Here is a 24,881-nt window from a genome sequence, read left to right as displayed (position 1 = left end):
TTCACTTTAGTTTAAATAGCATTTCAAGCAACACAGTTGAAGGAAGCTGTGGTGGTTGGCAGTATGGTGATGAGGAAATTGGGCAGGTAAGTGGGAGAAATAGTAGGCGCGTGCAGTTGGATGGGCTAGGAAAGAACATCAGTGGGAGGGAGGGTAAATTATCAACTAAGATGATCCAAGGTGTGAAGCTGAGGGCTTATGTACTTACTTTATCCTCTGCTGCTTTATGTCAGGAAATTCAGGCAGTTTACAGAGAATTAATAATACACACGAGTGCAGTGGCTCAAATTATTTGTCATAAAGAGGTTTCTTGTCCCACCCTTCCTCCCTTCTCTCCCTCTTCCTTCTCTCCTTTCTTTTCATTCTTTCTTTCCTTTCCACAGATTGCCACTTTTGAAAAAAAAAAATGAATGAATGAGTTCCTAGGAAAATGAAAGATAAAGAAAACACCCAAACTGGCCTGTTCTTTCATCGGTGAGATGAGATCACTGATCACAGGCCTGGATGTCAAATTGCCCTCAATGCTCAATGTCTGTACTTGTTCTGTGCAGACCATATTTTTCGTATCACTGCACTATTGAAACACAAATTAAATTAAAACAAAACTGAACAAAGCAAACAAACAATAACCCACAGCATCCAGAATCAGAAATTGGAAAATTAGACTAGAAAGCACCCCTGGTACGTTTGCCCTTGTGCTTGGCCCTTCGCTCTGTCTGCCTTTATGTAAATCCCTCTGGTTTACGTGTTGTAGTCAGAGTCACTGTCTCCTGGCTTGTGACTGCTAAAAACCCAGCTCGACAGGCTCCCGTCGGAAATGTATTCGTTTACACAAACCCCACGAAGAACAGGGTTAAGAACCGATGTCAGAGGTTCTTGGAACCTGGCGATGTGGTTATTACATAACCTCCATTCTCTTTTTCTCATCCTCCCTAAATGAGCTCCCGAGTCTGTTGGGGGAAGGGAAATAGGTATGAGAAGCGCCTGACAACTAGGTCCTGGTTACATGGGCTCTTCGCCAGTGTCTGACCTGCTCTGTGCTACTTAATCAGGGTATAAAGAACTAGAGGAAATGCATGTTGAGAGCCTCCATCCACGTGGGTTCCTGGCTTCTGAGATGTAAGGGGTTTCCACCTCCCATCTCCCTGTAGAGGTGCGAGAGGTTTTAGAGAAAGGACATAGGCTTGTTTGAGTGGAACAAGAGGCAGGTACACCATAAGGATACCATGTGGGGTTGCCGTGACGTGGCTGAGGGTTACAAGAGACCGCCAATGTCCAAGATTCGTGTGACCACCTGTCCACTGCAGGTCACGGACAGTGAGATGGAAAAGCAGTTACCAAGCAAACAAGGAGGTGGCTGTAGCCTGGCAAAGGTGGTCACCAAGGGGGCCACTGCCACTCTAGTCTCTTCTCCTCACCCCGGATCCAGGGAGGTAAAGAATCAAGAAGAGCCAGAGCCCCTCCACCTAGAGCCACGGGAACTGCCTGCGCCCTGGGGGCTGATGGGGTGGGGAGAACAGCTGAATTGCAAGTGGGATTTAAGTGCTCAGATACACAGGACTGAGCCTTAAAGCTGAATGAGACCAACTGATCAAAACTGATGGAAAACTTAGAGACACAAGCTGAGGTATTGCCCAGGAAGATACGTGGGAAACAGCGGCTCAGCAAATATTAGGAAAAGAAAAACTTGTTATATATGTGTACCTTAGGAGTTTAGACCCCTTAATAAAATGGTTCCATAATTAATCACTGTGGCTGTTATGTTGAATGATTGAGAAAAGTGACCGAAGATGTAGAGAAGCCTTCAAGGGACCATTTTAGAGTGGTCTGTGTGAAAGATGATTGTGCCCCGGACAAAAGTTATAACAATAGTGACAGGTAGATGAGGATGGATTTGTTATGCATGTTGCAGCTAGGATCAACAGGACTTGCTAACATAGAAAAAGGGCATGGTGGGAGGAGAGAGGGGTCCTTGGGTGGATGATAAAGCCTTGTAAAGAAGTGGGGAAGCCTGGAGGAAGAACCAGATCAGAGCTGGGAGGAGGCTGCAGTTGAGTTTTGGATCTGCTAAGCTAAAGATGCTTACAAAGCATCTAAGTATGAATGTCAAGTGTTCAACTAGATGTTTAATTCTAGAGCTCAGAGTTCCATGGAGCCTTTAAATGGGTCCCTCTACTTTCTCTCTCTTCCTAAATTTTCTCAGGCAGTCCTCTAGTTTAAACGCTATTTCCATCTCTATGCAGGTGACGCCTGTGTTTACGTAACACTATGATAACTATGCCGTCTTCTATGTCCCCATTCGGGGGAGGGAGAGAACAATTCCACTGAAAAGAATTAAAAAGACAAGTTGGGGGAATATAAAGATGCTTTCTACTTTCAACCGACTGGGTATAACATAACCTGTGAGCATTATTTGGAAGTATCTGCACACAGTAGGTTGAAGCCCCAAGGGGCTTCAATGTTCAGAAGTAAGGGAGGCAGGGACTTGCAGAGGAGTTTAGGAGAGACTAGCCACAGAGATGAGGGGGAAGACAGATGGTTGGTATCACAGCATTTTGAAGACTAAAGGGCAAAGTCTTAGCATAATAGATGCTTCTCCACCAGAGACGAAGTTCGCTTTGGTTCCTGATGTTCCTCGACAGACATAATCCATTAGTCCAAGAGTTGATGTTGGGACACACTGCAATTGATAATAAGACTAAAACTGTTAGTAAACCAAAACCTTCATGAAACTACCCTTTAAATAGAAGTCAATTGCATTTAGTTCTTTTGATCAGTAACAAAATCTAACCAACAGAAAGCACCAAAGGGGCACATTTCAGTTTTGAAGTTTTGTGGGATAAGGAGGACAAATTAAATTTAAAAAGCAAACTTGAAAATAAAAGCAAAAAAACCAACTGGTCAAACAAGAAACTAGTAGGAAAGCGGCCAATAATCATGCTCACTTGCGTGTATCTAACTACTAAACATAATTTGCTGGTTCTTTTATTTGGTTTAAAAAGTTGACATCTGAGCTGAGTAGAAGCTTCCATTTCTAGGCTGAAGTAGAAATAAGCATATTGTACACTGAGTATTTTTTTTATTGTCCAAATGCAATTGAAATGAATAATCTTCAAAATGTCTGTCTGGCACAAGTGAATACATAAATGAATTAAAGAATGCATGTCATGTGTACCATACCCCAAACACATGAAATGTTTGAGAATGTATGAAAAGTCGAATTAACATTTCTCCATCTGCATCCCAGACAGGGCATCGTGTTCTAGTTAAGGAATGTGGTACAACTTACCCTAATATAGCCTAGGCTCTAAAAAGGTTTTAATTATAAATTTTGTTTTGACTTTGCAGTTCAAATCATTTAACTTCTAGCAACTATTGTGACAACTATTGTGTATATAATTTTAAACAAAGATTTAGCTGTTAGGATTAAAGATTAGTTTCCACATTTTGTTTAGTTGCATTCTCTCCCTAAAAAGAGGCTCAAAAGTAAGACAAAAGGACTTGAGCAATATTTTATCCATCACTGGAACAACAGTTATTGTCTGTAAATCCATCTCGGACTGAAAGATAGTTTTTAGCATTTTCTAAACTCTAATCAACAACTTTAAACATTGGAATCTAGAAATTTCAATGAATGCATCAATTCTCTTTTTTGTGAGCAGTGGTAATTAGGTCTCTGCCAAGTAGAAAAGGGGCTTTCTGGCACAAAGATGTACTTTTTCTTGATCATATAAAGTGGTAATTATTTCCATTCAAGGCTATTTTTAAGTTGTTTGCACCTGCTTTCATGTTTATGAAAATCAGCGCTGGCACTTCACTAGATAGTTGGCATAAAAACCATTAATGATTTGCTCCAGTAAACATGAACAGAAAAGAGTGATTCTTGTTTTCTTTAAAATCCTTAATCGTAGGAATTCACTTTCGAAACTTTGTTATCCTTTGTTCTCAAATTACTCATTTGTCAGTCGTACATCGTGGCTTCTTTCTGCAGATCCTCCACATGTGTGCTGCACGGGGGCCAGTCAGCCAGAAAGCCCGGCGAGACTTGCAGTCTCGGGAAAGCAGACCCCAGGCACGAGTGCTAAATGTGAGGGGCGCTGGTTGGTGCTGAGTCAACCTGGATGGGTCAGTTGCCGGGAAACCGGGAAGCAGAACCACGTCCAAGAGCTGTTCATTGGCAGTGGGACCAAGGTCAATGTCCCCGAAGGTTGCCAGGAGTTCCTACAGCATCAAGTCAAAGGGAGTCATGAGTGCTACACTCGCAGGCTCCCAGAGCAGCCAAAAGAGTGCGGGTGGAGGGTTAGTACTGAAGGGTTCTCCAACCTGGAGACAGGACATCAGTTCTCAAAGGGTTATGTTATCTTCTGATACTGTTTGCAGTTTTACTTAAATTTTAAAATTTTCATAGGTGATTACATAGGCATAATAAAATATTCAAAAGGTATAAATGGATACATAATGAAAAACAAGTATCTCTTCAAGCCTTCCGTTGCCTTCCCCAGAAGAAACCACCGTACAGGCCGCTTGGGTGTCCCCCTTTCAGAGACAGTCTGCCTGTGCGTGGGTACACCTGAGTGTGTACAAAGACAATTTAAAAGTAATTGAGAGGGTGGAGGAATACATTGGGAGTTTGGGATTTGCAGCTACTAACTACTATGTATAAAATAGACAAACAAGGTCCTACTGTACAGCATAGGCAACAATATTCAATACCTTGTAATAGCCTATAATGAAAAAGAATATGAAAAGGAATATATGTGTGTATAACTGAATCACTGTGCTGTGCACCAGAAATTAACACTACATTGGAAACTGACTACACTTCAATGAAAAGCTAAAATGAAACAAAATAGAAACAAACCAATTGTATCATACCGGTTTGCTCTTTCTTTTCTATTTAACAACACATCTTGGATTTCATTCCTTCTCAGTACAGAAAGACGTTATTCCTTTATTCCTTTTTCATGGATTCTGCTGCCTTTTAATTCTGGTAGTTGGGGCTATCCAGTTTAGCTTTACTTCATCAAACTCCTTTCACTTAAAGAATCTTTGCCTTAAATTTAAATTAAAACATGTGCTTTAAGCATCTACAAAAGGATCTGGCAAGGGGGAGGGTCTCACTTTTCTTTGTGTGGCATTGAGGAGGGTACTCAGTTTTCTCATCTGCATGACAGGGCTCCCATCCACCTTGCTGATATGGCCAGTATGGCTGGCTGTGTACCAAACACATGCTTTCTCTTTCAAAGTATCGAAGGGGCAGTCCAGGCAGTCTGCATTCCCCAACTCGTTTTGTATCTGATGTGACCATGTAACTACGTTTTGTCAGTGAAAGATGAGAAATAGTAGTATTTTAAGGCCACGTCAATTAAAACTATAACTGTACATTAAATCATATAACTAGGGTAAAGACTGAATTAAATAAGATAATATAAGGAAAGCATTAATGCGCAGTAGTGCTAGGTGGCATCGATTATTAATATTGTAACCTATACATGGCTCTCCATTTAAATAACCTATTATTTTTTCCTATACCAATTTTAATAAAGACTCAGTACTGGGTCATGTGCTTCAAAGTCAAACGCACTTCACAGAAGCTCTAAGGAGCAATGAAGATCCTAACTGGGGAAATAAAGGAGCAAATTTATTTGCACATCTCATAGGAAACAACTTAATAATAATCTTTATTAGATTTTTTTTTCTCCAAGAGAGATTCTTGATATTTTCTCCATAAACCTCTTAAGTTTTATTCTATTGTCCCAACACATTAGATTCAACCCAAAATTTAAATGACCTCACTTAAAGAACTATTCAGGGTAACTGGACCCATCCTCCTTTTTTTTTTTTTTATTAAGATATAATTGACATATAACATCATATTAGTTTCAGGTGCCCAACATAATGATTCAATATTTTTATGTATTGCAAAATGATCGCCACAGTAAGTCTCTAACATCCATCACCACACAGTAACACATTTTTTTCCTGCAGTGAGAACTTTTATGATCTATTTTCTTTGTACTTTTCAGGTATACGATGCCGTATTATTTAACTATATTCACCATGCTGTGTATTACATCCCCAGTACTTATTTCTTTTATAACTGGAAGTCTGTATGTTTGACTCCCTTCACCCATTTGCCCCCACCCTCCTTAATAGGCAATTTATCAACAATCCATTGTTGCTCAGCTTGCCTCTTCTCCAATCATATTATTAAAATATTTATCCAACAAAAGTTAGTCTTTACCCAGAAAGGGATTTTTTGCTGCTAAGAAAAGTAAGATCCACCCCTCTCACTCCCAGTTTCATTGGAATCATAAAAGGGTTTCTTAATGTGATTCCTAGTTGCATTCTGGAGATGGACTCTGGTAAGGAATACCCTCCTCTCTCGGACTAGAGTAGCCCCGGAGAAGTCTCTCAAGGGAAGCTTTGAGTTACCCGACCAAGGGCAGCACCTGCCAGCCAGCTCCAGTACCTTCTGCACCTAAACTGTGTTTTTGAGATTCACTATGGATTTTTGCTTCTGACCCTGTCTTGGCCACCCCTCACCCTCTTCTACTGAAGGTAGCTTATGGACTCTGCCCTGCAAATACTGAATTTGATCCTAACACCGTACTCCAACTCTCTTTCCTGCCTTGGAAAAATTCCACCTTTGTATTCCCAGCTCGTGGCCTCTGCATTGGAATTCAGCCTCAGGGCCTACCCATTTCACCGACCATCTGGAATATGTGATTTCAACCCCCATCTCCTGAACTCCACCAGCCTTCTTTATGTGTGGTGTTGAGTTGGTTCTTTCAGAGAAGTTACCCCCCCCCCCCAACAAATGCCCATCGTCTCTGGGCCTACCAGTGCATCAGAGGACACGAAAGGCGAGTGGAAATACACACACTGTATCTGTGACTAACTAGGGTGCAAGTGTGAAGGAAACTCCTTGAAAGAGTTTCCTAAGAATCAAAACTCGTTTCATAGCTGTCTTCCCCACAACGTACTGCAATTCTATACGCAGTGAACTGTGTCTGAATTATTCCCTGAAGTATCCTCAGAATCTAACTCCGTGCCTTGGTTATGTTAGGGCCTCAATAATGTTCCTTAAATAAACAAATGTTGTAGATAACTTAGATGTAAAAGGCTAAATGAGCAAATATATTTTAAAAAACAAAGTCCATATTCCAAAGAAAAAATGACTAAGTAGTATCTGATAATTACTAACTTTGTAAATGTAAGCAAGATATTATTTGGGTTTCACCTTCTTTATCTCTAAAATGAAGCCAATGGTAGCGTGAAAGAAGTTAGTACATCATAGATGCGCTGTCTGAGGATAATTAAAGGTACCCCTACGGGCTGTTGTGAGGATGCTTTGAAGTAGGGAACAGAAAACACTCCGCAGGGATGTTTTCACACGCAAGGTTTAATCAACGCAACAGGTCTTTCTGCGAGAAATCAGAGGGGAAATGAGCAGGGGGAAAGGGAAGCCTGCCTGGGGGGTGCGCGGAGGCGGATGCTCGCACTCTCCAGCCGGGGGCGGCCTCGCGGGAGGGGAGGAGCGGGGCCCCGGCCCCGGTAGGGGGCGCCGCAGCGCCGCACTGCAGCAGCCTGGCGGCCCCGCCGGGCAGTGCTCGCGTCCTGCCGCAGTCCCTCGGCCGCTAGTCGGAGCGAGCGCGAGCGCGGAGACCCCGGCCGCCCCGCCAGCGCCGGCCGCCGCCGCCGCCGCGATCGCAGCCCAGCAGCTCGGAAGCGCCACCGCAGACGGGGCTGCGCAGCGTGGGAGGGCGAGCGGTCCCGGCGGGCCGATCCCGAAGTTGCAGGGGACAGCGGCTCTGCCGGGCCTGGAGAGTGTGAACAGGTGAGTGTCACGCACGTGGCCAGTTGGCTCTTTCCGGATGACTTCCTGCAGCCCCTTCCGAGGCCCTGAACGCTCGGCCTCTGGGGCGGTCCTCCTGGTCACGGGGTGCGCCCAGGGCGCCTTTGGGGGTCGCCGAGAGGGAGCTGTGAGCCCTGGCGCCCTCCGTCCGAGCTGCGTGCGACCGAGAATGCCCTTTTGACTTAGGCTGCGTTTGCTCCCTAGGTGGAGAGCGAGTGACCTGCCGTCCACAAGCGGCTTGCTTGTTTATCGCTGCAGGATACCTGTTGCTTTCAGAGCAGTGCCATAGCCAGGGGTCTTAATTATCCTCGTCCCTGTGTGTGCCGCGTAAGATGAGGGAGAATTCCTGGTAGTGAGACCAGGAAAACTTGATTTCAGATCCAGGGGAAGGGGCAGCCCAAAGAGGATCTCATCCCAAAGACCAGGCTAGATTCTTTGCTTCCCTAGACACCTGAACTTGATTTTGATGAGACCCTAAACAAAGGAGTTAGAAAAACCAATACCTTATAAAGATGCTTGCTTTTTTTTTCCAAGTGGAAGTAGAAAGCATGGACCTTGATAAGTATAATAGTCTTGGGAATGAATTTACTATGAATAAATATGAATAAATCATTGTTTTTAAATAAATAAGAAAATCAAGTTACTATTGAACTAAATGCCATAGGTTTATTGGATTGTAAGTTCCTTGACGGTGGCCACGTTCGTTTTGATATATGATTGTATATGATTAGCATAAATGTGGAATGAAATCAATGCATGCATTAATAGTAACACAGAATTTGGAGGCTAGCTTCTTTTTGTCTTCTTTCTAACTTTCTTTTGGTACTTTTTTGTTTAGTAGAAAAATCCCTACACGTTTAATCTCCTAAATATCTAGGTGTGATTTTAGCTTTAAGAATGATAGGATATGGGAAGTTTTTGTCCTAATAAAGCACTGTCCATGTAAAAAGTGAATGGCAGTTTCTAGACTCAGCCAGAATATTTCCGCACAACAACATGAAAACAAATGTTTTCCTAGATCCATGTTATGGAAAGTCTTGGATTGCTAATTATTTCGAATGTCAATGACCTGGCAACAGGTCACCTTTTAAAACAATTTACACGTTTATCTTTGTTCTCTATCTTTGTCAAATGTAAGAAATACATTTTCTCATGTGAGAAATAAAACGTTGAAAGATATATGTCAGTTTTGTGTTTTCCTTTAAGGGGTTTTTCTAAACATAACGTAAGATTGACAATAACAAGCTGTGTCTTTATTAGATTATATATGAAAAATTTAACCCACACAATTTCTCTTTCTTATGTGAAATTCCTGTGCCTCTGAGGTCATTTAGGAGTTACTGAAAAAATGTGACTTAACAATTTTTTTTAATGTGATAGCTACTTCCATGAAGCATAAATCAGCTAGTAAATTATTTGGATTTTATGTGCATGGGAATGAACGGTTTTGCATGAAATAACAAATTGTTGTTTACACGAGTTCCAGACACTTGAATGTTCTATGTATCAAAGGAATGCTTGCAATTCTTATGTGGACTTTATTTAGTGAATATATCTTAATAGATTATGCTTCCACGATGAAGCACGGAACCTTAAGCAGAGACTTTTTTTTTTAATGAATGTGTATAAAATGACAAATAATGAATTCTTTTATCTTTAGCCAAAAGTGTGGGACTGGACAAATTACAGATGTTAAAGCTTCTGGGTTTTGTACTATTAATGGTCACTAAGTATTTTTTTCATTATTGAGGGTGAGATAAACAGCAGCCAATGTTAATGTTGTCTTTTCGTCCTTTAGATGAAGCTTTGGCATTTGGAAATCTTCCTTCTTCACCAAAACTTGTGAGGCACGAGTGGATGGCTTAGATGTCTAACGAAGGAAGCAATTACATGTTAATGTCTTGGTAGAAATGCTTTCTCAGAAGGACATTTACTCTTTCCTTTCTCTGGAGAAGCTCTTTAAAAAAAATTTGTACATGCCAAAACACTGGTGGAAACAGCCCAGATAGAGACTTGAAAGTGAAGTCTTGTGTTTAGCTCGGACACATTGACCACAGAAGTTCAGAATCATGTGGACGATGTGAGCCTTGATGTGAGTGACTGCACCAAAATGCAACCGCAGTGCCCGGATAAAGAAGAGGAAGAATCTCAGGGAACTTTTGCTGGGTCATTTGTCAGGTCGCATCTCAAGGGGCGAAGGTAGTGGATGCCACGTTTTTAGAGTGATCGAAATGGCAAGTGCAGGAGAAGAGAGCTAGGGATGGTGAAGAGGGAAGGTGAGGGTCAGACAAACATAAACAAGAACAGACGTCCCGGGAAGAACAAGGGGAGATGTGGGGTCTCGTTTTCCTAGAAAGTACACGTCTGAGATGGGGCAAAGTTTCCCAGTAGCTGCTAGGCTGCTTGAAGGGCTTTGAGTGAAAGAAAAGAAAAAGTTGACTTAATGCCCTTCCTCCCTCCATACCTGGAAGTGGTAAATTGGACACAGGATGGCTGTTAGATAGTTGTCTGATCATAAGGAAGGATTCCTGTGATGGCTGGGGGATTTTTTTCATTGACCCCAAGGCTCTTTCCAACTTTATATTTCCATGGTACTAACAACCTCGATGTCAAACCCAAAGCATCCATTTATATAAAACGTGCTTACATTGTACATAATGTCATTTCCCAAGTGTTAGGACAGTATCATAAATAATTTACCTGATGTTGTCATAGAAAAGGAATCAGAAGTCAGCACGTGGCATTTATCTTTTGTGTACGAGGGCATTGTGCCCAGAAAAATAGAAAAATATAATCTACACATTGTAAGTCAATCCCTGGAACAAAGTTATCTGTCACATGACTTGACCATGTGATGCAGTGTGAAATGCAACAGTGTTACAGTGATGTTGGCTAATATGAATGTTTACCATTCAGCCCAAAGGGAAATAGCCACCCAAATGTGAATCTGTCCATCGTGTGTGTGTCTGCTGGATGTTTACAGACACGTGGTAAATACATGCATTCATATACTTCAAGTGTTTTTTATCGAATACTGGCAAAAACCCCGTTCTTTGAGGAAGTACTTTTGAAAATGCTATCTTGTGTAAAAATGTGTATGTTTTAGAACCAAACAGATCTAAGTGCAAGTCCTGCCTGGATCTATCATTTATTAGTTGAATGGTTTACAGTAAACTGCTCCAGCCTTCTCACAGAACGATGGTGAAGATCTCCAGAGAAGATGCTGATCCAGTGAAAGGTGCTGGCATATAGGGGATGCTTAACAGACAGGACCCTCGTTCTCCGGTCATTTATGAATTCCCAAATCTCTACTGTTTGCAGATTTACAATGATATGGTGAATCCACAGACTGGGACCAAAAAAGATCTTCTCAGCTCTTTAATTTGAACCACAGTGAACTGTCTGCCAACACCCGGCATGGCTAAAAGTGCAGAGGTCAAACTGGCAATATTTGGAAGAGCAGGCGTGGGCAAGTCAGGTAAGATTTTTGTGCTGGTTGCTGTAGTGTGTTTGTGTGTCTTTGCTACTGTGCTCTGTTACTGACCGACTGAGCGGAGGGTGGTCTCCTGTGTTGTTCTTCTAGATAAAGCCTCTTTCTCTTTAGCTAGAATTTTCATTTTGTGTAACCAGATTTTACGTCCTCTTTTTCTTCTTTAAGGTAAAGTAGCTCTGCTGGTAATGCATGAGGCAGTGGGTACAGCATGGGTCTTGGTGTTCTGAGGAAGGATGTGAAACCTCCAAAGAAATCAGATTGTAGAAATTTTAAAAATTACGTTTGTGCTTTTTTCTCTCCACGAGATCCTGAGGGGCCAGTTTAATAGCTCATCAGTCTTGATATTCTCAGCGACCGGCTCAATGTCAAGTATGCGTTGGGTGCTGAATAAATGCTTGCTGAGTGAATATATCTTTACAAGACACAGAATTGTATTATCACCCAAAACTTCTAAAATTTGGGGACGATTGGTGGACACTGAGGCGTGCATGACCTCAAGAAAGACAAGAGCTGTTGCCAGCGCCTCTGGGGTGAGTTTAAACGAGCAAATTGTGGCTTTTATTAGTTATCCAGAGGCTTTTTCATTCTACGCCTGAGTTAAGGTTGACAGACCTTTAAGTATAAGGGCGGGCGAAATGGTGCAAGCGAAAATGTATCTAATCTAATTTGAAAAAGGTGTCTCAGGTTTTATAATTAAAGAAGGTTAAGGAGATGTTGCTGAAATGTCGGGGCAACATGACTTGTCAGATAACGTTGCTTTGATCTCTTGCTAGAGGATAGACCCCTAATTGACTTGGCACACTGAGCTTTGGGTTCTCAAGAAAGGACTCAAACAGACACCTCGTGGGTGTGTGTTTGGGGAGGGAAACCCGTTTGGATCATCCAGTGTGACAGATAATCCACATAATCTCAAGCAAACACACGTGAGCAGCTTTTAACGTGACCATCCTCTCTTTCTGAACCGGCTCTCTGGTATAATCTCAGCAGGAGACCTTCCCTATTTTGAGTCTCTCTCTCTCTCTCTCTCTTCCTTTGATTTTCTCAAGAGGGCTGTTTTCTGCCATCACCTTTTTCTTCAACTTGCTGCTTGCTCTGGCCTCTGGCAGAAACCGAGCACACAAAATAGATCGCTGGCAGGGCTAAGAAACTGACAGTCCTCGCAAGATTGAAGATCATTAAACTCCTCCCTATTAACCTCCTCCTCTGTGCTTCCTGATGGCGTGAGAACCTAATTTCTGTGGCTGGTAGAGGGATCTGGAGAATGAGGAAGCTGTTCCAATGAGTGGAGGGTGAGGGCGGGGGAGTGTGTGGGAGGCCTGTCTGCCAACAATAGCTGCTCTAAGGTTCTCGCGAGCGAGGGGGTCTCCCCCTAGAGCGAGCGTGCTGTTTAATTCAATCATTCAAAATATAACACAGGCAAGAGGGGACGGAGGATTTTTAACCTTATATCATTTACCAAAGTAAACTCTATATGATTTGAAAAGTGAAACATAAAAATAAAAATTCTGTTGACAGAGCCACTTGGCTGTAGGCACTGTAGACCCGCCCTTTCCCTCTGTAGGAGCTCAGAGCCAGCTGGATATCTCCTTCTCTCAAGGTCGGTCCATCAGCCTGAGCTTAGACCTCGGTTTCTTTTGTCTTCCCCCAAATTATTTCAATGATTGTTCCAATGATTCCTCTCATTCTCTACTGACCTTCTCCCTTGAGCATTTCTTTGCCCACTGATCCATCTTTTTCTTTTCCCTAAGCTTATTGAACGTGGGCTCTGCCCTCACTGTCTTTAACTTTTTTTAACCTCCCATTCGTGGCTTAAAACATGGCCGTCTTCCATGGTGATCATGCTGCTGGAATTGCCCTTGCTCAGGTCCCCTCAGATCAATAACCAACCAATCCAATGAGTATTTCCCAGTTCTGGGCTTGTGACCATTCAACACGACCGCTTCCTCTTTCCTAAAACCCCTTCCTTCCCAGGCTCCCGTGACATCACACTCCTTGGCTTTCCTACCACCTCTCCATTGACCCTAAGCAGTCGTCTTCATGGGTTGCTTTCTATTGGCCCACCTCTCAAACATCAGGGCTCCCCGAGTTCTGCATACCATCCTCTTGTCTTCTCACTCCATCTACTCTCCCTAGAGGTGAGTCCTCACACCCAGAGCCGAAGATAAGACCTACCCACAGAGTCTAAGTTCTGCTGACCTTGATTTTAATCTATGGGAAATGCAGAAGTTGAACTTGATCATTAAGGAAGACCTTTCCAGCTTCTAAAACCCTGTGATTCTTGATGAACGAATCTTCTTTGGACTGGCTTCTTTATTCACCTTCCATACATTCTACCACGTGTGTTTATTTTCATTTAGGTGAAAACAACAGCGTAGACTACACGCCTTTAAACAATTTCCTTTCTCTCTGTCATCTGTAGACAGACTGTGTTTTCCTATTTCAACATCAGACTGTTTGCCTGAGACCATGTAACCACACCTCACATTTACAAAGTAGTACCAGTCTGACTTCTGCGTGGGAGACAATCTGGAGACCTTTTCCCATAGCTCGGTGAGAACAGCCACAGAGTACTTCAAATCTATCAACTTTGAAACCAGACCTTAGCAGTATTGAACTCATGTTTATTCTAGTTCTTTATTCATACAGATACATCATTTTCTCATTGTCTCCCACATTTGCCTTCCTGTTGTACAGATTGTTATCTGTCTTATAAGTGACTTTTGTTTTTTTAAGTCTGCAAGGAATTATACCTGTTGGCATGTGGCTCCAGCTCCTTACTCACTCACATGCCTCCCCAAAATGGTCATGATCTTCCTGTGGGCTTGAACAATCCATTTCTCTTCGAACGCCCAGCAGGAGAGGTATTCCTGGGAAGGGGGCGGCAGCTTGTGGCTTTGAAGCGGTAGAAACTGAGCATCTCTGATCTGAACCTGGGTATGTGTGTGCGAATTGCTTCAGAGGCTGCAAGTGTTACTTTGTTAATCTACTTTTCCTCACACTCAAGACTAAATTGGAATTTGAGGTAAATAATACCATATTGTCCCTTTGCTAACTAACAGAGGGCAGGATGCCCTGGAGTCAAGAACAGGAGCCCTGGGGTCACACTGTTAGCTCTGACTCCCAGTTCTACGCTTTATCAGCTGTGTGAACTTGGCAACTTTGACAAGACACTTAAATCCTCAATTTCCGCACTTCTACAAAGAATATAATAGTGCCTATCTCAAAGAGTTGGTGTTGGGATTGAATGAGTTATTACATGCAACTGTTTTAAAATAGCTCCAAGGCACATAGTAAGTGCTCAAGTATTAGCTTATATTATTGTAATTTTTCAAGATATGTCCTTTTTAATTTGTAAGTTCTCTAGGGAAAACATAGAAAGATATAGTCACATTCAAGTGGGTATTTGCGTTTTCAGTAAAAGTCAGAAAACTTATAAGAAAAAAAACTCTGTATCACCAATAAGCACACCCTAAACACACACACACACACACACACACACGTTCTCTGTTTGTCTTTCTCTTAAATCCAAAGTCTGGTTAATGTCAGTTACAGCTTGACCACTGATGATCATAACAATACTTCTGCTGGCTTGTATCTTAGAAATCTTGGAAAAACAACCAGAAATACTTTGGTGCCATCAATAAATTAACACACCTTAAATTTGAAAGTGCTTCTGGTATGCGGTAGATGGCTTCCCCAGCTGGGGTAATAGATAAGCCCCCGATGTTTAAAACAGAATGTAACGTTAACCAGAAATCTTTGGTTGACAAGTTGACATCAGAAGTGTCTGCCCAGGCAGAAGTTAATAACGTGTTAATTACAAGAAGTGTGGAGTCTGTGTGTGTGTGTGTGGACTGCAGGGTGCACAGCGTCTTCTATATTGAGAGCATTCTTCTTCCTTCTGCCTAGTTTTGGCCGTTCTTGGGGTTCTGCCTTCAAGTGAGCTTCCTGGCTTAGCGAGTTGCTGGTTTAGCGTGGTGAGCACTGTGGGTTCTGCACAGTATAGAGCCAAGCTTTCCCAGCCTCTTTGTCTTCTCTTGCTCCAGCAGAGTGAACGTTTACCTTTGTTGACCAAGGGCAAAGCAGCCAGTAATAACAAGGCATTGTTCCTGTGCATCAGCCTCTAATGTGACCGGCTCCAAGTAACTAAAGCAAAAAGGCCTGCCATAAAACCTAGAATGCACACCCTGCTTATCTAAATGCTTCCTGAATTCACATTTTCACATCGGTAGTAAGTGTGGGAGGAGCTGAGAGAAAAAAACAGCTGAAATTTTAAATTTCCTTTCACAGTTGACATTCTCATTTTAGAATTGAAATATTGTGTGCCGTAGCTAAATGTATTTCTTGAAAGGGCTGGTCTCAAAGTTAATTGAGTAATGCTATCCTCTGACTCAAAAACCAATTGATGCACTCACCCATGAAGGCTTAAGTTCATAGACTCAGGTTGCTGGGCTAGAAGTTGGGTGCCAAACACAAACAAGCATGTGATATCATTTCCCTTGGCACAAAGAGGGCTCTTTTTTCTTCCTTTTTCTTGTCCTTGTTTGCTTTCCCCCCTCTCTCTCTCAATTATAAAAGGTTTTGAAAGGATTTTTTCGTTTTATTTTCAACTAGGACAGGGACAATTCTGATTTTACATGTGACTTTTCAGGGGGAGAGTATAGCTGAAGCGGTAGTGCACATGCTTAGCGTGCACGAGGTCCTGGATTCAATCCCCAGTACCTCCTCTAAAAATAAATAAACCTAATTACCTCCTCCCTCCAAAATAAAAAAAAATTAAAATAATAATAAATAAATAAAATATGTTTGAAAATAAATACATATGGCTTTTCCAGTAAGCATGCTTTAACATCTATGTGTCTTTTATGGCTGAGATATGTTTACAAGATCTCACATATATTAAATAAAAATAGGAATAGCGTCTTAGGTATAGCGTCTTAGGTATGCTGTAAAGCTAACCTTTGTATTTTAGAACTTTTTCTTTACCCAGGTAGCTGTATACCAGTCCATTCCCTTCATTCGTTCTCAATGGTGTACGTGTATGATGCTTCCTAAACATCGTTTTCAAAGTACTTCTAAAAGAAGGAGGAGAAAGATCTAGGGAATTTGGGGCATGTAAGCATCTCATCACAATCATGTAATTCTTTTTTGCATGTTTTATAAATTATATACAATACAGGCAAAATTTAATGCTAACCCATAGTATATTTGTTTGTTTGAATATAAAATGATTTTCTCCCAAAATTAGTGACTGAAATGGAGTCTTCAGGAAGATATAGCAAGTCGATCTGTGGCTCCAGTAACACCCGGGCTTCGGGTCCAGCTTCAGGACCACGAGCAGAGGAGGTAGCCTCCGCTTGTGCATCACGTGAGTGTGAGCTCTGACAGTGGTCCTGGACCTCGCTTTTTACCTACTTAAGGTGCCAGTCAGCTCTTCACGTTCTTGTTTATTCTTGTTCTAAGATTACACAGTATAACCTTAATGGGAAATTTTCTTTAAATATTTGTTTAGGTAAGAGGGGCAGATTGTGTTTTGGGTGATTGCAGAACATCCACAGCTCCTGGAAACAAGTGTGCGAGCGTGTGTGTGAAAAAGCCTTTCCTAGGTTGTCGCTGAAATTTAAAGATTACTGGAAACGAGGCCCATTGGTTCCTTGCATAGTTGGTGGTTAAAGAAATAATTGTGTTTTAATGGATTGGGCCAAAGGGAGGAAGGAGGCATTGAGACAGGTTTGGATGGGGCTGGAAATATAGCTGTTTTCTTGTGGTAAATATGGTGATGGGTTCCCTGTGGCTTTCAAGTGTTTATACCTTCCTCACCTGCAAAAATAGAAAAGCAAAAAGAGGTAAACAGCCAAAAGGAATTGATTTTCACTTCATTCCTTCACCCCAAGAAGAATAAAAGGGTGTTTTCAAATTGCAGGTGTATACCTATGGTTATGTGCAAACGTCAGACTTCTGTGCAAGGCTTAAGGCATGCTGACCTTTCTTGCATGCCCAGAAAGTAAAGCAAAGATGAGGAATGGTGCTTGTGAAGGCTCAGGAAAAGAAAAGAGAAGGAAAGAAAGAAAATGCAAGGAAAAAAAATCATCAGAATTGGTTGTTGATTGGTGGGTAAACATTTTGTAGGTTGACAGTGACTAATTCTTAAGCTTTCCTCTTAAGATAAATATAATTAGGAAGGAAACAATACTGGAAAACAAGACAAAACAAAATCAAGAACCATTTTTCAAAGCCAAAAGGCCATGTCTCTGTCCCTGCTTCTTTTCTATTGAAATACATTATTAAAATTCAATTGTCCTTTATTTTTAGCTGATGGCTAATTTATTCATGGAACTATTTCCCTGCAGTTAATTATCAGTCACCAACTGGTTCCATTTTGATCTTGACTTGTTTTCTTGGCAACTGACAAAGACTGACTGTGAGAGAAGGGAGTGAAGAAAGTTGTAAATCATCCTTGTAATTCCCCTTTTTATTACTGGTATTTCTCCAACTTATGGGTTTGGGGAAATCAGCCAAATTTTCAAGGTGGTACCGGCCTTGAAGCCAAAATTCCAGTGCAAACGCATCCCTGTTGCTACAGCTGCCTTTGAGAATTAATGTGGTTTCAGAGAAACAGGCATAATTTCTTCCATGCCATTAAAAATGAAAGAAGCTATATTAAGACAAGGCAGTCTGAAATAGGTAATTTCAGCCTGGGATAAGCAAATATGTAAAACTCCTATACATATGTATGAGAAATATATATATATGAGAGAGATTCTCACCTAGATCACCCAGCTTCTTGGAGCCACAGGCAAGGCTAGAATCCAAGTTGCTGACTGTGCAAGGCTTTTGCAACTTCGCCACTAAATGTTTCTCATTTTGTAATCAACCTGTTCTTTTTCACATCCTTTCAAACACTTTATGTTAGGAAACAAAATGATCATTTGTAATATGAACTTTGCATATAAAAAAAACCTAATGAATTGTATTTTTATAAGAAATTTCCAGTAATCAATGAATTACCAATGCATGATAAAGTCCCTTGGGAGTCCTGGGTGTGTAGCCAATCCATACAGCCGAGATTCTCAACAACCTGTATGTATAGGAAAGCTCCCCTGTAATGTACTGCTCCATTTCTTTTAGCTTTGGATCAAGTGTAAGAAGACTGATGAATCATCTTCTGCTAAAGAATACATTTTTCGTTGTTATCAAAAGAGAGTATGATGCACTATGTTCTGTAGTGTCATCTAATGATTTAAAACAGCACCCAGCTGAACTGACTGAAAGGACTGGGGTTGAAACTTCTTCATCCCACCTATGTCTCTCTTTTTATTTATCTGTCAAACGATACATTTATTTGCTTTTTTTTTTTTTTAACAGTGATGCAGGTCAAATAGGCTGTGAAGGTACTTGGAAAAATTACACGTGTGATTAGCATATGGTCCTAATACTTTCATGCTGTCATTATTGAAATTCAGGTGGTTCTTCCCCTGTGTTCCTTAACATTTATGTCTGGAAAAGCAGTACAGTCAGTTCTCTGGCTGTCCATCACTGGAGGCCGGATGAAACCTCTCACTCCAGGGGTCAGCCGGCAGTGTTCCTGCACTGAGTATGTAAGATTACAGACTTTCCAGAGGTTGTAGATTCTATGCTGAAGAAATTTGCACTTTCAAATTTGTGAAGGAAATAGACATTGAGTCAGGGTGTTCTTTTAGAATCAGTATATAAAGGGGTCAAAAAGGGAGGAGTGTTTAGGAAAATAATTTGGATTTATGCCTTATTGGAGAAAGAAGTCTGGCTTATTATAGAATTTTTTGATAATCAAAACTTACCCTTACTAAAAAATGAAAGCTTTACAACATGTAAATATTTTTGATGGGAAGATTTTCAAAAAAATATGTAAATATATCTACCTAGATATTTCCCTATAATCTTACACTACATTTTTATTCATTCATTCAACTATTCATTCAACAAGTATCTGTAGATCGCCAACTTTGTGTTGTAGAATAGCTTGTATGTAGTACAGAATTCACTTCTATTCCAAAAAGCCAGAGTGGTAGCTGTTTCTATTTATCATTATATACCCCAAGCAGATGCAGACTGGGTCCTCAATAGAATGAATAAGAGTTAGACCATGTGGTCTATTCATGCTTTATAATTTCATCAGTAATCATATATTTTAAGCAGTCTCTTTATTGTAACCAAAGTGGGTTCCTTGTCTGCACTTGAATATTTCCAGTGACAGGAACTCAGCCTTACTGGAAATAGACCATTCTATCCTTAGGTAACTGTATCAGTTACAGTCCTCCAGAGAAACAGAATGGAATAGAAAATACACATGATTTATATACGTATGTATGTATGTATTGGGGCTGACAAGACTGGAATCTTCAGAGAAAGGTGGTGGGCTGGAAACTCAGGCAGGAGTTAATACTGCAGTCTTGAGGCAGAATTTCTTTCGCTCTGGGAAACCTCAGTTTTGCACTAAAGGCCTTCCAGTAAATGGATGAGGCCCACCCACATTATTCAGGCTAATGTCCCTTGCTTAAGGTCAACCGATTGTAGATCTTAACCACATCTACAGAATATCTTCATAGCAACTCCTACGTTGATATTTGATTGAACAACTGGATATGGTAACCCAGCCAAATTGGTGCATTATCACAACAACTCTTCCTGTCTGTTACTTTACCTTCTTTGGACCCAAAGGCTTTTTATCAGCTTCTACTCATTGACTTCAGCCCCTTCGAGTTACGCAGAGCACTTTAAATCTCTCTTCTTTATAACAGCCCCCAGTGTATTTGAAGACAGCCAGCTTGCCTCAACCCAGGCCTCAGATTTCTCTTCCATTGCCTGCTTACTCATAGTTATTTCATTTGCTCTGCAGAGAGCATGGTTTCTAGTTGTGGAATCCTCCTTGCCGTCCCACTCCAGTGGTGCACTCCATGAAGTGTGGGTCCTGGAAATGACATTTCAGGTGTAGATCGCCCACACCAGACCAGAGCACAGCTGTGGTTTTGATACTGGATGCTTTGCTTCTGCTAGGACATTCTAAGGTCACTGTTGCTTTTAGGGTAACAGTGGGCACAGTGTTGTCTCATGGGGAGTTTAGTGCAAATGAAGTTTTAAAAAAAAAAAATGCTATTGCTAAGTCAGATTTTCCCAAACCTATACCTGAGTGTTTGTATGTTTCATTCAGGTGTGGAAGTTAATTTTTACCCTCTTAAATATGGCTTTGTTAGATTTAATTTCTTCTTCTGGAGCCTTTTGGATCTAGCATGTGGTCACCCCTCTTTATTTTCTGTCATCTAGAAATATGTTGGTTTTGGAACATTTTAGGCCCTTCATGCTCTTATTGAATCATAGAATTTTCCATTTTGGTGTAATTTGGCTCAACAAAGTGATGAAGAATTGCAGTGAGTCTTTTGGATAATTTACAGCTAGTGAAGCCAAACGAAGTTCTTTGGCTCTCGGTGGGGACATTAACACCATATCACATTACTTCCATGTTCATTAAATAAGTTCTGTTTAGATTTGCCATAAAAGAAGGCTGTCTGGGAGGAAACCTTACAGTTATAATCCTTTGTTTGATATTTAATTTAACATTTCTTGTTTCTGTCTCACATTCTTGTCTTAGGACTCAAGGCACTCTGCTATATAAAGTGCCTAACAGTGATCAACTTTTATTGGGCCCAGTATCTATTCTATACAGAAGGTCATTTTCCAGAAACTTATTTCACAATATGTGTGCATACTTCTGTACTGAAATAGCCGAGTTTATGTGAGGCAGATCAGAGCTGAATTTGGGAGAATTTTCTTCATTGGGTTATATCGGAAGACACCAATGCCTCAGAATCACCAGGAGGGCTTGTTAAAGTACGTGCTCCAGGTCCCCATCCCTGGAAGTTCTGATTCAGCAGGTCTCTAGGAGGGCCAGAGAATTTGTATTTCTAACACGTTCCCAGACGATGCGGACGCTGCTACTCCGGGGACCACATTTTGGGAACCATTGTTTAAGTTTGCTAAGTACTCAATTTCCATTTGCAATAGGTGTTTTCAGCTTTGACAAAGCATGTAGCTTTTTGTGAGCTGCATGTAATAAACACTGAGTGCCAGGCAGTGTCATGAGTACTGATGATACAGAAGGTAGATAAATCAGACAAGCTCTCTGCCCTCATGAAGCCACATTCTAGTGGCAGTAGACTAGGTGACCAAAAAATACTCTGCTGGGGCAGAGCAAATGTGAGGTTTTTTTGTGGTTCCTTAAGACTAGAAGTTTTTCATTCATTTCATAGTAGGGTAAGTTTTATTTAAAAAAAAAAAAAAAAACCAGTGTAAGCTTCAAAACTGTTAACATCCTGAGCTTTGATTTTAAGAGGATACTTTGAGCTATTTGGCAATTGTAGGTGGGGGTTAGGCTGAACTACAGGTTAAAGGTCTGGGAGTTAAACTTGGCTGAAGACCATGATACCAGATATTCTATGGAGAGAAACTAAGCAGACCACATAGGAACTGAACCCAATAAACTTGACCTAAATAAACTTTTTAACACCATGCTCCATCAGTCAGTTAAAGCTAACGTAGAGCCAAATAATGTAAGATAGTTGTTCTTTTGGCAACATTCGGAAAAAATAGTTTTAAATTACTTGCTGACAGTTGCATTTATAAAACTTATGCAACAGTTGTATGGACAGAACTGCAATATGGAGAAAAGTTCGTAAGTTTCCACTTTGGGGGGGGTAGAAAGATAACATCTTTTTCTCAATGATGCATTTCCTGTTTTTTCCTAATATATTTTTTTAAAGTTCTCTTTTATTTTCTGCCATGGGATAGAAATTTAAGAGGTGAAGCCAAAAATAAAAAGGTAAGAATACAATTGTACATATTTCTCTGTCTGAAAAATATTTGACTTCTTTTTGCATGGAAACTCGTAAATTACAACTAACCCTAATAACTGAGCCAGTTTCCTAGTCATTTGGCAACACATGTTGAGTCTGATGTTTTAAAGGAAGATTCAACCACACTTGGTAGGATGAGTAATGGTTATCGGTTCCAATGCCTGGGAATATTTTTCCATTCAAATATTTTATATCTTGAGTCTGTTTTTCTAGCAGCGTTCCAAAAGAGGTGAAGTCAAGAGCACAGTAACCATACATTTAAATCCCTGAGTCCCCAAAACTGAACCCATGGTTTCCTTTGTCTCCTACTCATCAATTTACAAATATTGATGAAAATCCTGCTATGTTCCTAACTCTTCCATCCTCCCATCCTCCCACCATATGCCCAATAAAATGTCAGTGTTTGGGGGGGAAGTCCAGAGAACTACAGAATTGTTCTTCTCTTCAGGGACCTTACTGTTTTGTGGGGCATGTATGACTTACACCTGGAAATCAGCTAGGGATAGTTTCCAGCACAATGATTGATTTGTACAAATTTTTATCTGGAAATATTTTTTAGAAAATTGCCAGAGTTGCAAAGGCAGTGCAGAGAGCTCCTGTGGACCCTTCACCTGGTGTCCCCCTAACCCCGGTGATCACACCTCATGTAACCACAGTACGGTATCAAGACCAGGAAATTGGCACGAACACAATGTCAGTTGTATGACATGGATACAACTAAGCCACAGGTCTTAGAATGACTGATTTTTGACTCAATTCAGGTTCAGGGCTGGTTTGAAAAGACAACTGGGGAGGGATTCAGAAGGAGAGCCTTCAAGAAAGGATAAATCTTATCATGAAATTTTCAAACGGTGAAATCCGATAAGCTACTCACCATTGGAAATTTACATGTTGAGGTCCGTGCAGTTTCGAGTCTTGGATTGTACACAAGGCAGCGTGCTAGCCGTCTAGTTCAGGCCATAAATGCTGTAAGAGTCAATGGCGGGAAGAGAAATCAATAAGAAGTACTTGGGGAGGCCTTGAAGGGAGGCAGTGAGACTGAAATACTGTAAGTTCAGCGGGATTTTGATGGTGAGGAGTGAACCAACATCCCCTCTCATTTCTTCTCTTTCAAACTTACGATGCTTTCTTCATTACCAATTCACATATGTCATCAATATTGGAATCAGAAGGGGAAAGAGGACAACCAGGTGGTACAGGAAAGGGGTAAGAACTAAATGACGCTGAGGGATGGAGAAGAGCTTTGGAGATCCTGCTGATTCAGTTGCAGGAGACGCCCTTTTAAAGCTCCCCAGAGCCAGCTCGCCAGTCCCGTTTCCTTCCAGTAGCAGGAACGTGGGTTTGAAGCCTGAGAGGCCATTTATTCAGTGTGTGTGTGGTCAGCTTACTTAACTTTGGTGTACACCCGTTTTGTTTTCAGTAACGTTCACGTGATAATAATCATCTTATATTAGGGCTGTTATGCACCCAAACCAAATGAGATCTGGTAATAACCAGCAATCATGATGATTAGCTAACGCTTACAGCGTTGACTACAGGCCAACTTCCGTTATAGGACTTGACACATATGAGCCCATATAATCATCACGACTTCTTTATGAACTGGCCCTACTGTTGTCCAGTACTTTACAGCTGAGGAGCATGAAGAGTAAGTAAATCACTTGCCCAGAGTCAGACAGGTAGAGATGGAACTCCAGCAGAAGTGGGATTCAAACCCAGGCCCTTTGCCTCCGGTGTCTGTGCTTTGATCCACAGCACTCTCAAAATTTCTTACAAAATGCAGTGCAGAGTTGGCGGTGCTGAAGTTGAAGTTGAAGGCAAGTGCCTTCCTCCCCTTTCCTTCTCTTGTCTTCTCTTCCCCTGTTACTTAGGAATATTCATTTATATTAATCAATACCTACAAAAAGTATTTTACTTCACTTGAACCATCACTAGAGAAAAATGAGGCACCAAAACAGAGAGAACTATGATGAAACTACCAAGAGATCTTAGAGCCTTCTATTACAGTGTTCTGCAGCTCCGTTTTTAAAATAATATTTCTAGTCCAAATTCTGCCTATGATTTCATGCTAAAACCTCTTATTGGGCTTTTGAGGAGCAGCAGTATGTGAAGGAGGTGTTGAAGGGGGAGGATGGAAGTTGTAAAGAAAGATGGAGGAGCTCAACATGTAATATGTGAAAAATGTGGAGCGGAAAGGGAGGATACATGAATAATTTGACCTGGAAAAGCCCCAAAAGCAAAACTCAGAAGCTATTTTAAAATGTCAAAGTCCTAGATGTCAATATTAAAAAAGATATATCATCAAGTCAAAAATTTTAAATGATGGGATGTGTTAAAAATATTGGACTGCAGAGATTTTCTTTATTATTTATCACAATAGGAGGATGTTTTTTTCCTTTGCTGAAATACAAGATGTTCTTGTGAACCAAGTAGCTGGAAGAATCAGGCTCCTACACAGGGCAAAATGCCAGGAGGCTTCAAACATTTCATGAGGGCAGATTGGGTAGGATTGGATCCCATCAGATAACTGGAGATCTTTTATCTGCTATGAATAATTCATGAGTAATTATTGCTGGAGACTTCTGGGTCAATAAATATTGTTGAAGATTATGGTACTCCTCATAAATGCGAAGGACCGCTGTCA

General features: G+C 41.1%; 1 protein-coding gene across 2 annotated transcripts in view; it reads left to right on the top strand.

Moving 5' to 3' along the window:
• The first annotated feature begins 7,703 nt into the window (after window positions 1–7,703).
• The window catches only part of RERG (RAS like estrogen regulated growth inhibitor), a 91,296-nt gene continuing 74,118 nt past the window's right edge, over window positions 7,704–24,881 (top strand). Inside the window, exons 1-2 of one of the 2 annotated variants that reach the window (XM_031444053.2) lie at window positions 7,704–7,840; window positions 11,180–11,336. In XM_031444053.2, coding sequence (XP_031299913.1) covers window positions 11,276–11,336 — 61 coding nt within the window. In that variant the 5' untranslated portion in view covers window positions 7,704–7,840; window positions 11,180–11,275. The remainder of the gene's footprint in view (window positions 7,841–11,179; window positions 11,337–24,881) is intronic. The other variant, XM_010988866.3, reaches the window with a different exon arrangement.

This window comes from Camelus dromedarius, chromosome 25 (genome assembly GCF_036321535.1).
Source record: "Camelus dromedarius isolate mCamDro1 chromosome 25, mCamDro1.pat, whole genome shotgun sequence".
NCBI lineage: Eukaryota > Metazoa > Chordata > Mammalia > Artiodactyla > Camelidae > Camelus > Camelus dromedarius.
Note: the sequence above shows the minus strand (reverse complement) of the source record. Positions and strands in the feature narration are given on the sequence as shown.